Genomic DNA, 12,784 nt, shown 5'->3' with positions numbered 1-12,784 from the left:
CATTCATTTATTGGTGATGAATGGGCGACCTGATGAAGCCGCATTGGATTTACTTTTATAGCACCTCAGCAAAATATAATAGAAATTATTAGTTTATATAACCCCCTTATTCTGACAAATGGGACAAAGAAGGTAAGGAGACCACAAGTTCAAATAAAGATGTAAATTTTGTACATACTCAAAGGCTATGTAGGTTACAAGAGTGACGGAGAGGAATATTGCTGAAAGACCACACCCAATATATGTGATGAAGGTCAAAATCAAGAGATCTTTTGGATTCAACGAAACATTGGGTGATACATTCTAAAAGAAAGTACAAAAAGAAACATTATTCTAATTATTATTATGTCATGTAAGACTAGAGTATATATAGCATCAATCTTTTCGAATATAATTTAAGTTAAATGTCCAACTTTAAAACACATTGGGACAAATTTATCAAACCTGTCTAAAAGAAAAACTGTCTTTGATGTCTATAGCAACCAATCACAGCATTGCTTTCCTTAAAGGGATTTTGTCACCAGGGCATTACTAATTTTAAATGAAAGACACTTTCCCCAAATGCACATTTTACCAGCGGATCAAACTAGAGGAGATGACAGTGTTAGTGGATATAGCACCAGCCACCTTACAGTTTTGCCAATGGGTCATGTTCTAAGAGGCCCGACCAGTTTTCAAGCATATGGTTCAATAAATCCTTATATTCATTAAAAAATTATATTGTAAATAAACTGACAACTGGGTGTTATCCTACAAATTCTGACTGTGTTCATAAGTGCTGATTGCATCAGGATGTATAGGAACAAATAGCTTTGCCAAGATGAATGCTAACACCCAGTTGTCAATTTATACATACATTTCCAAAGGTAATCTAGAAGAACAGCACAATACAGAGTTCTAAGGGAAGAAGCTCCTCAGAATTCAAATGTTTACCAAAACAGACATGTATGGACAGCTAACAAGTCTTCTTCAAAGGGGGTTATCGTGGGTTTATCTTGGTGGTCTTCTTCAAAGGGGGTTATCTTGGGTTTATCTTGGTGGTCTTCTTCAAAGGGGGTTATCTTGGTTGTGATTCCTTGTAGTAAAGTCACATTAGGAAGCTCACCTTAGGGTATCATATCTGTGAATAGTTTACATTTCTTACCATCAGTATTCCAAAGCTGGTTAGATGATTACATTTACAGACTGTTTCATTGTGTGTTCTGTTATAAACTGAGCAGCCATATGATGACCAGCCGCCGCTTCCACCTATTGAGCAAAGAGAATGGTTTAAGTAAAAGTGCAGATTATCTTTTTATCTAAGTCATGGCATATACACCATGTTCTGTGTTGTGAGGTTCAGTCATTACTAATGCAAATGAAACACATAACTCAAAACTGGTAAACGTAAAAGACAAAGTGGTGAATTTATGTATTTGCATGACAGTGTTCTGGTGTAAAAAAAGTTGCAAGATTTTGTGCCAGCCTTATTTGACTCAACAATTTATGACTTCTAATGTAAACCCAAAATATCTGCAAATTTTTTATGTCAGCACTGATGTCAGCACTGAAAATTCAAAAGTCAGAGCAGTGGCCATAGTTTGGAATTCGTGTTTTCTTGGTACTCATTGGTTTGTTTCTACAGCAATTTTTGCAAAAGTAATAACAGATAGAGCAGCCATATTTACTGTCATGAAAATGTGCCTCAACAATTGATGATAACACTAACCTACATTTTTTTTCTATTTAGAATTATATTGTGAACTGAAATTGTTGATCAAAATTAGCTTTTTATGTCATTACAGGCACTGTCATTGTTGAAAACTTTTTATATGTTAGAGAACTAATCATATGATGGCTTTTTGCAATATAAATGTATTTAAAGAAATGTCAATTTCCCCCAGAAATTAAATCTAAAAATAGCCACCACTAGTGGTCGTCTATCTTTAGCCAGACAGACTAGTGTTGATTTTGCAGTATACCAGATACCGGGCGTAAAGCAGGCCGGTATCCAGTATAGGAGAATTCAGCCTATGCGCGGGCACACACTGCCTGTGAAAGAGCTCAGGGAGCGCGCACACCCAGGCAGTGTGGGATGCAGGCAGATCACCCCCATCCCCAGGTTCTCAGCTGCGCCCGATCCTGTGTCCCATTATGCCCCCCCCCCCCCGGTACTCGGCTGCCATCACACACCCCCAGCCCCTCCCCCCCCCCCCGTTCTCAGTGTGTCCCCCCCCCCCCCCACGTTCTCAGCTGCAATCGTGTGCGCCGCCGGGAGCACCCCCCCCCCCCCGTTCTCAGCTGCGATCGTGTGTGCCGACACCAACCACCAACCCCCCTCCCCCCCCCCCGTTCCCAGCTGCGATCGTGTGAAAAGCCCCCACAGATCACCCCCCGGTTCTCAGCGGTCTTCGGCAGTGCAGGTGACCGGCCAGTGGAAGAGGACGTCAGTGACGCCGAGGAGATGAAGTGCGGTGCAGGACAGGTGAGTGTGTATGTGCGTGTGTATATATGTGTGTGTCTGTATGTATATATGTGTGTGTCTGTATGTGTGTGTATATATGTGTGTGTATGTATATATGTGTGTGTCTGTATGTATGTATATATATATATATATATGTGTCTGTGTGTATGTATTTATGTGTGTGTGTCTGTATGTATATATGTGTGTGTGTTTGTATATATATATGTGTGTGTGGAAGTATATATGTGTGTGTGTATGTATATATGCGTGTGTCTGTATGTATATATATATATATATATATATGTGTGTGTGTGTGTATGTATATATATGTGTGTGTGTGTGTGTATGTATATATATGTGTGTGTGGAAGTATATATGTGTGTGGAAGTATATATGCGTGTATGTATGTATGTATATATGTGTGTGTCTGTATGTTTATATATGTGTCTGTGTGTATGTATATATGTGTGTGTGTCTGTATGTATATATGTGTGTGTGTATGTATATGTGTGTGTGTGTGTGTTTGTATTTATATATGTGTGTGTTTTTTTTTTTTTTTTGGAACTATGATAGGTACGCTTTAAAATTCCATTGCAATGTAAGCAACCCAGTAGAAATAGGTGGCAAATTAATTGATTTTTCCTTCCTCCAAGGATCAATATTCTCATCAATGTCATTAGACAGTAACAGTAAGGTACAGGACATAGTTCCAGCTTTAAGTACAGGCAATTGAATCAGTCACATTTTTGATGGGAAATGTTAATTTTGTTATCCTTTATGTCATAACGTTTAATTGTTTGGGGTTTGAGCCTCACCAGCCATTCCATAGTGTACAGCAATGTGGAATTCATATCCATTTTAATGTAGTATACTTACTGTTTTTATTAAAGTCCCAAAATACACACTCCACTCCATTCTGTGGAAACACAAATTTAGAATTTATGTTTTCTCTTAATACAGAATATGTTTATTTCTTTTCATTTCCTTTGATGACACCACAGAATTAGTTATTTTAATAAACATTTTCTTTGACCACTGAGCTAATACGCCCGATTTTGCTTTTATTAACACTGTCTCAAAATGATACAGGAATAGTCTAGCATCAACCAAGGCAATCTGGGAAGGATCAGCTCCAGATTCACAGATTCCCTGTTCAAGATTATTTAATTCATTTATAGTGTTCAGAAATAAATATTAGACTTAAAGGGGTACTCCGCTGGAAAACATTTTTTTTTAACTCAACTTGTGCCAGAAAGTTAAACAGATTTGTAAATTGCTTCTATTTAAAAAGCTTAACCTCTCCAGTGCTTATCAGCTGCTGTATACTCCAGAGAATGAGTAGATAAAAGTGGGGAATTATGTAGAGCGCTCCTGCTTTAAAAGGACGGACTCAGAATGCCACGTTTGCACAGGACAATTTATTAGAAAATGAAAGGACAACGCGTTTCGGCGCTCACATGTGCCTTCATCAAGTCCACAAGAGGATAAAAGAGATGCGTCCTGAGGTGCCGACTGTGCTTGGGTGGCTGCCACACAAGCACAGTTGGCACCTCAGGACGCATCTTTTTTATCCTCCTGTGGACCTGATGAAGGCGCATGTGAGCGCCGAAACGCGTTGTCCTTTCATTTTCTAATAAATAGTCCTGTGCAAACGTGGCATTCTGAGTCCGTCCTTTTACAGCAGGAGCACTCTACATAATTCCCCACTTTTATCTACCCATTCTCCGTCGATCATTCTGTACCCTAAGAAATACGGATAGGGGAGATAGAGCTGCATACTGCAATCACTTAACGCGAACCACACCTCCCAACATTGTTGGGCCCACACTGTTGCATCCCCTCAGCAGGTCGGTACAGCACATTAGGTGAGGTGTGAGTCCCCCCCCGCTTTTTCCATCCTATAACCGCATACGAGAGAGTTCTTTTCTTTTTCAATTTATTTTCTGTCTGATCATAGTGCTCTCTGCTGACACCTCTGTCCATATCAGGAACTGTCCAGAGCAGGATAGGTTTGCTATGGGGATTTGCTTCTACTCTGAACAGTTCAGAGAGCACTGTGGTCAGACAGAAAGGAAATTCAAAAAGAAAAGAACTTCCTCTGTAGTATACAGCAGCTGATAAGCAGTGGAAGGATTAATATTTTTAAATATAAGTAAATTACAAATCTGTTTATCTTTCTGGCATCAGTTAATTAAAAAATGTTTCCCAGCGGATTACCCTTTTAAGTCTAATATTCGATTTTGAACACTATATTTTTAACGCACCCCCAGATATGAAAAAAAAAAAAAAAAACCTTATGTCCAGACAATACCTTTAAGTTGAAGCTTAAAGGAAAACTGAAAGCAGGGTTACCAGCTCTAATTTAGTGTGGGTGACGCTGTTTCAAACACTTCTTCCCAGGTGAAAATCAGTGCAGCCATTCAGGAGATATTTATCTTGTTACTAAGATGGTTTTTACTTTTTAATAGCAATCGATTAAAGGCTATGTTTTATCATTTATGTAATATATACCCCAGTTTTTGTGGAACTGTACATTGTTTTTGGTGGGGTCGTGCTAATATACCCAGACTGGGATATATTTTTTTCTGTTGCTGTTATATGGTTTTTACTTCTAAACTGCACTGGGCGGCTGCTGCATTTGCAATGCTTTCTCCTGTGGGCTCAGACAGATAGCCACACCCCCTTCACATGATAACTCCGCCCCTTCATAAATATTCAGCCACTCTTCCTCAGCATTTCTGTGCTGCGGCAGAGTTATCAGCCGAAAGCAGTCAGTTTCCATTTAAAAGGTAGAAAAATCAAACAAATTCGGACACAGACCAAATGTACCATCATGAGTATGTAGGCATAAATAAAGAAAGTTATAGCCTTGCTACATAAAGACTGACATACTTACTGAGCGATTTGTTTTTGAAGTCTTTAGGGTCACCGTTATATTTTCACTTAAATTATTTAATGAAAGGTTTGCAACACTTGACGAAATAACATTGCTCACCAATTTTTTTTCAGAGAGGGATAGGTCCTGGTAAACAGACCAAAGAGAAAATTATTAAAACAAATATCATAAAAGCCACATAAAAACCACTTCACAATAATTTTTTTTTCAATTCTGTAGTCACACATCAATAACTAGAGACACTCTGTAAGTAATGCCTCTCCTTTGGCCAGCGTTTGGAACATTTAGTTCCGAACGCTTTGCGCGCGCTGCGGGGGTCGGCTACGCCCCTCATGATGTCACGCCACGACCCCCACAGCGCGCAAACTAAATGTTCCGAATGCTGGCCAGTGGAGTACCTCTTTAATGGTGAATATCAGTTTAGCAATATCAGTTCTGGATTCTTAGATGCCAAGGTGAACAAAATAAGATGCAGACTAGGCTATTCAGTAGTTTTAAGCAGACTATACACATTAGTTTCATAGTGACCAAACCCATTTCAGTGGAACTGGCCAACCATCTAATGTGTATGGAGGACTCCCAACTGTTCCCAGATGTCAGATGTTAGGAAAAAAAAGGCTTAGGCAGTTGGACTTCAACAAGCCTGGTCCTTCTGTTCTCAAGGGGAAGAAGATTTTGACACTTAGAGGGGAATTCATCAAGCTGTTTGATAATTTTTTTAAAGCAGTCACTTCCCCTGCAACTTTTGTGCAACTTTTGCTATAAATCATATCTGAAAGTGAACTACAATGTGCAGTGCTTTAGACTAGTTTTATGCAGTGGGCACTGATTCATTATCTGCGAATTTTGTCTGAAAGTCTTAAAAAAGTCGCAGTACCGTGATTTACACACAAACTCAAACCATGTCACTTCAGCCCTGGAAAGCAGTCTAAATGAGTAGCATGGGCATAAGAGCCGGTTAATTCATCCTGTGTCATGCGACCTTTGGTGAATTTGGAGCAGGAAGGTATATTATTAGGAGACTTTTCACATGTATAATAGCCCATTTACTACAGTAGAATCTCCCTACAGCGAACACCTCCCAATAGGGAACACCTCCCAATAGCAGACAGTTTTTAATTCCCCGGCAGAGTCCCATAAGACTAAATGTATTTGCATCCACCAAATAGTGACACTCCCAATAGTGGATGTGGACATACCTAATAGGGGTCAAAACACTCCTAATAGGGGTCAAAACACTCCCAATAGGGGACAAAACACTCCCAATAGGGGACAAAACACTCCCATAAGGGGACAAAACATTCCCAATAGGGGACAACTAAGCTCATGTGCTGGCCCTACCTTGCACACAGGACTGCCATCAGGAGGTACAGCCAGTACCCCTGCAGAAGCCCCAGCACAGAAGCAGAAGACGGCTGTTTAAACAAAGGTCTCCTGCTTCTGTACGTTTGCTGGCCAAATTATTCCCCCCCCCCTTCCCTGATCCCCTCGTGCCAAATTCTACCCCTCTCCCCCTTTATTACCCCCTCTGCCACATAATTTCCTCTTGATCCCCCTGTGCTATTTCAATGTCCCTTTATTACCCTCTGTGCAAATACATCGCCCCCCTCTTTACTACTCCCTGTGCCGCCCCCCCCCCTGTGCCATTTCATTCCTCCTTTAACCCCCTGTGTCACTTTATAAAGAGGGGGGTGATAAATTTACACAGAGGATAATACAGGGGGAATGAAAAGGCGCAGGGGGATCAAGGGAAAATTATGTGGTACAGGGGGTAAGGGGGGGGGATCATTTGGCACAAGGCACAGGGGAAATAAGGTGGCAAAGGGTATAAAGGGGGATGAAATTATACAGGGGAGGGATAAGGGGTGATTAAATGACACTGGGAGATTCTACTGTAATATTCCTTTGTATTGTGTTTTATAGGTAATTACACTCTGGAGTGAGTACTGTACAGTATTCAGTCATTTAGAAAGATTTTTGAGCCTTTTTTCCCAATAAATGACATCTCTCAATAGTGGACACTTTTTTAATTCCCCATAAGTGTCCGCTATTGGGAGAGTCTACAGTAGTAAAATATTGATGAATGCCCCTCTAAATATATTCCCCTCTTTCCTTTCAGTACACATGCACATTGGGCCTAAGCCAAACATGCTTCTGTTTGTGGTGTGATAGCTGGCATAGCTAGGCAATGAATATTTATACTCTGTCCATAATGCATTAAAGCAGTCTGTCAGACATACAGATTGGGAATATTTCTGATATATGCCATTCTATAGGTAAATGGTTACATATAGAAACCATTGACTCCAACTGTAAAAGAAAACTAAAAAAAAAAGTGTGGTTTCTATAGAAAAGTTCAATCAACAGACCTTTCCTATACAGTTAGGCTATGTTCACAGGCAGAATTTCCGCATGGAAATCCGCATGGACATTCTGCATGTGTTTATACCCTATTAACTTGTCACAAAAATTAAGCATTCTGTGACATTCAGCTGCAGAAGCCTATCAAAGTGAATGGGGCTTCCCCCCCCCCCCCCCCCGCGCGAATTGCGGATTTTGTGCGGAATTCATGAGGAATTGGCACAGATTCCGCATGGAAACAGCGTGTAATTTAACTTAATTAATTAATATCACTATTTTCAATGCTCTGAGTATTCATGCCGAAACCTCCGCATGAATTCTGCATGAAATCCACAGAAATTCCGTATAGATGCGAAATTCCGACATAATTAATGCGGCTGCAGAATTCCACATCTATGCAGAATTTCTGACGTCTGAACATAGCCTTAAACAAATAGGTTTGCTTACATCCTGATGAAAGTCAAATGGACACTCTTTTGGTCTCATTTGACTGAATAGAGGTTGGGCACAAGGCCTAAATAAACATAAACATTTAAAGATGTTATAGAGGAATATAAAAGCAGCACTAATGTTTTCCAAAAAACAGCACCTTATCTGTCCTAAGGATGTGTTTGGTACTACAACATGGCTCCATTAACTTCAACGGAGCTAAGCTGAAATACCACACACAACCTGAAGATAAGGGGTGGTGGTGTTGTTTTTTAAGAAATCAGATGGTTTTTAATCCTTAATAAAATAATAACCACTTTAAGGCCAAATTCAGAAGTTCAATATGAGTGTATTTTTGCCCCCACATTATAGCTGTGTATCCCAACTTGCTGGTATGGTTAGAAGCAAACAGCATGAAAAGGATCTATGATACTGTTAGTCTGGATCAGACCTGCAGTTGGGCCAAGATTGGTGGCTGTACTACACCCATGTGAAATAAGCCTGAACCAACAACAAAACGTTATCTGTTTCATGTTTAAGATCCATCAGTTGGAACATTCTGGAAGTAATCACACAGTTATTTTTAGATGCCATATAAATATGCTATCACAGAAATTTTAGATTTTACCATGAAAAATGAAGTCTTTGCATAATAGTTAAACTGTACTCTGGAAGCGTTTTTTTTGGCATCAGAAGACAAGTCATTGATTAGGGAAGCAGGAAGAAGAATGGATCCATCACTGTTTGCAGGTGCTTGTGAACCCAAAGATACCTTTAAATAGAAACAGTCTACAATGACTACAAAGTCTAAAAAAATAAATGTAATGATCAATAAACATTTTAATATGCTTTAAGATTTAATATATTAATTTGATTTTTACATTTTTTCTCATTACAGCAACATGCTACAGGCATGTCCATATTATCATATTTTTATATGATGTGCAAATCAAGTTATATGTTACTAAGAAGATTGTCTCAAGTTGTTCCTGGTACTGTCTGCAAGAATGTCAGCCAATACACGTAATACATTTACTAACCAAATGAAATGCATTGACATGGCCGTAGCTTTCAGTAAATCAAAATCACTTATCACTCACTATTCACTTATCTTTGTTTAATAAAAGCTCTGCAATTCATACATACAGCTCACTGTTAAAAATGCTCATGCCATTCATATGACATAATGCTATAGATAAATCAGGATTAAATCTGGGTTCATAAATATAGCTATAGATAAATCAGGATTAAATCTGGGTTCATAAATATACAAAGAAACAGTACACATTATGGAGCCTTGAATAGAATAGTCAAGTTGACTCAGATCGTGAGGATTTGCTGCAGCCACAAACATTAGACTATGTCTATATGTAGTTAATATTGCAGTAATCTGACTAAAGACACATGAGGTAAATGATCATAATGAAAAGATTCATCCCTAATTCTTATTTTAATCATTGCCATTACAAAAAAATACAGTAAAACAGCAAATAAAAGGCAAAGCACATTGAAAGTGAATCTGTCAGCTGTCTAGATTATGCTCAGAGCTCCAGTGTAAAGGAGGCTGGGCTGAGCCGCAGACATGCGCACCTCCTCCCTCCCTCACCTTTCCTTGCTTTGATTACTTGATGTACAGGGCTTGTCTTCTATCAATAAGCAGTGTACATCAATCAATTCAGGGAGGGGTGGGGGAGGGAGGAGTCATGCATCCTGCTGCTAAGCACTGCCTTCTTGATACTTGAGCTTTGAGCATGATCTAGAGCTGACAGATTTCCTTTAAAGCTAAGTCAGGTATTTATGTTGCTAGGACGGGGAACACTTCTTTTTCCTATCATGTCAATATCGGAATGTCCTTCTGGAGATTAAATTGCACACTAAGCCTTCCATTGTAGCTTCCATACTATTTCTGTCTCAGTATTAAAAATATCATCCAGTGCTGCAAAATTAATATGAAAATAAACATCCTGCAAACACTTAAACAGGAACTGTCCAGAGCAGGAGAAAATCCCCATAGCAAACCTCAGCTGCTCTGGACAGTTCCTGACACGGACAGGGGTGTTAGCAAAGAGCACTGTGGACAAGACAGAAAAGAAATTAAAAAAGAAAAGAATTTCCTCCGTAGCATACAGCTGCTAAAAAGTACTGGACGGGTTTTTCAATAGAAGTAATTTACAAATCTGTACAAAAAAAGAAAGTTGCAACAGCACTCTAGGTCAAAAAATGGAGGCTCTTAGTACACTTTTTGATCAAAATGTGTCCCCCCCATGCACCACGCGGAGGTGGCCTCATATCGGATGGGACCCTAACAAGATAACTCACCTCTGCTGTGCATATAGCCTCTGACTGTGTGATATGTTGGATCAGCCATTGACTAAACCACCTCCAGTCTGAGAGGGGTGGGGTTCACGGCTAAAGAGGGTGCCACACCCCCAACTTACAAAGTAAAAACAAAAGTAAAAATAGCCAGAACAACAACCTAATACACAGGTGCCTGCTGCTGTGGCAAATACAAAATGTACAAAAAAGAAAGTTGCAACAGCACTCTAGGTCAAAAAATGGAGGCTCTTAGCGCACTTTTTGATCAAAATGTGTCCCCCCATCCACCACGCGGAGGTGGCCTCATATCGGATGAGACCCTAACATGATAACTCACCTCTGCTGTGCATATAGCCTCTGACTGTGTGACATGTTGGATCAGCCATTGACTAAACCACCTCCAGTCTGAGAGAGGTAGGGTGCACGGCTAAAGAGGGTGCCACCCCCCCCCCCCTTACAAAGTAAAGGGGGTGTGGGGAGGTGGTTTAGTCAATGGCTGATCCAACATGTCACACAGTCAGATGCTATATGCACAGCAGAGGTGAGTTATCATGTTAGGGTCCCATCCGATATGAGGCCACCTCCGCTTGGTGGATGGGGGGGACACATTTTGATCAAAAAGTGCGCTAAGAGCCTCCATTTTCGACCTAGAGTGCTGTTGCAACTTTCTTTTTTGTAAATTTTGTATTTGCCACAGCAGCAGGCACCTGTGTATTAGGTTGTTGTGCTGGCTATTTTTCCTTTTGTTTTTACTTTGTAAGTTGGGGGTGTGGCACCCTCTTTACCCGTGCACCCCATCCCTCTCAGACTGGAGGTGGTTTAGTCAATGGCTGTTCCAACATGTCACACAGTCAGAGGCTATATGCACAGCAGAGGTGAGTTATCATGTTAGGGTCCCATCCGATATGAGGCCACCTACGCGAGGTGGATGGGGAACACATTTTGATCAAAAAAAGCGCTAAGAGCCTCCATTTTTTGACCTAGAGTGCTGTTGCAACTTTCTTTTTTTTGTACATTTTATATTTGCCACAGCAGCGGGCACCTGTGTATTAGGTTGTTGTGCTGGCTATTTTTCCTTTTGTTTTTAATTTACAAATCTGTTTAACTTTCTGGCATCAGTTTATTTAAAAAAATAAAATAAAAATAAAACGTTTTTCACCGGAGTACCCCTTTAACCCAAAAATTCTGATCTTAAAAGCCTTTTCTAATACCATTACAACTGATTGTTATAATCACCTAGGCAGGGTTCATATTGGGTTTGTGCCACACGTTTAGATCCCGACATACATGCTAAATGTGCTCTTTCGGCCTCTGTTTGGCCGGTATACATTGGTATATGACAAAAAAAATGAAGGAAGGAATAGTGAAGTAGACTACGCTATGTCACCCAGAGGGCATCCTTTAAAAAAGTATATCTTGAACCCGGAGTCCCAGCCATCCAGGAAGATTCTGTAACATCAGTGTCCATCTATGGACACTATCATCAGAGCTTTTCAAGGCAGAGGTTCCTTCCTCTCCTCTTTCTGAGCAACGTGCAGGGCGGTGGTAGTGCTGATAGCCATCGGACATAATTATTGCAGTAAAAGTGTGTGTTGGGTGGCTGTCAGCAGTATCACAGTTCTAAAGGTAGCTCTGCAAGGAAAGAGGAGGGCTCACTGTAGAGCCAAACTACCTAGTTCTGCAGGAAAGACATATAGTAGGATATATTATTGGTTCCATTATGAGAAACCTTGACAGTTACATCATCAGTGCTATGCCAATACAGAGGGATATACTGCAGACTTTCATCAGAGGTAATACATTGGGAGCTCTCATGACATCCTAATATGTAAAAGTTAATGCATCATTAACAGGATATCCTACCTGTAGGTCAGATGAAGACTCAACATCGAAGGATGTTCCGGTGAAAAAGCTTTCATTAACTTTGCTCACTGCCAGTGCCAAGGACTGAGAGGTGAGTGAAATGTTTTCTCCAGGGAAAGTCAGCTGCAAGCCAATTTGATCGACTATTTTAATTAACCTAAGCATACAAAAGAAGAAATATATTTTATTTAAATATTTATTTTTTTAAATAGCTTAAAGGAGTTGATTGACAATGAAACCTATTTTTTTTATAACTGTCTAAGAAACTGTTATATCTTGGTAATGAAAGTTTTTTTTTTACTATCTTTCTGTGCTTTGTTTCTGCTTTTGATGCAAACTGTCTGTTCTGTTGTCTTCGGCCCAAAATCCCATTTGGTGTACATCCTGTGTATAGGACACTCTAGCCAGAAGTTCAGCCAACTCCTTCCTACTATGTGATAAGGGTTATTGCCAAAAAAGTGTACTGGGAGGAAACA

At 40.0% G+C, this 12,784-nt stretch overlaps 1 protein-coding gene across 2 annotated transcripts in view; it reads right to left on the bottom strand.

Annotated features, from left to right (window-relative positions):
• The window catches only part of ADGRG2 (adhesion G protein-coupled receptor G2), a 203,901-nt gene that overhangs the window by 34,653 nt on the left and 156,464 nt on the right, over positions 1–12,784 (bottom strand). For both annotated transcript variants that reach the window (XM_056558757.1, XM_056558758.1), the window contains 6 exons: positions 12,309–12,465; positions 8,758–8,901; positions 5,340–5,465; positions 3,320–3,359; positions 1,145–1,248; positions 179–303 (listed from right to left, as the gene is read on the bottom strand). In XM_056558757.1, the coding sequence (XP_056414732.1) occupies positions 179–303; positions 1,145–1,248; positions 3,320–3,359; positions 5,340–5,465; positions 8,758–8,901; positions 12,309–12,465 (696 nt within the window). The remainder of the gene's footprint in view (positions 1–178; positions 304–1,144; positions 1,249–3,319; positions 3,360–5,339; positions 5,466–8,757; positions 8,902–12,308; positions 12,466–12,784) is intronic.

This window comes from Hyla sarda, chromosome 2 (assembly GCF_029499605.1).
Source record: "Hyla sarda isolate aHylSar1 chromosome 2, aHylSar1.hap1, whole genome shotgun sequence".
NCBI lineage: Eukaryota > Metazoa > Chordata > Amphibia > Anura > Hylidae > Hyla > Hyla sarda.
Note: the sequence above shows the minus strand (reverse complement) of the source record. Positions and strands in the feature narration are given on the sequence as shown.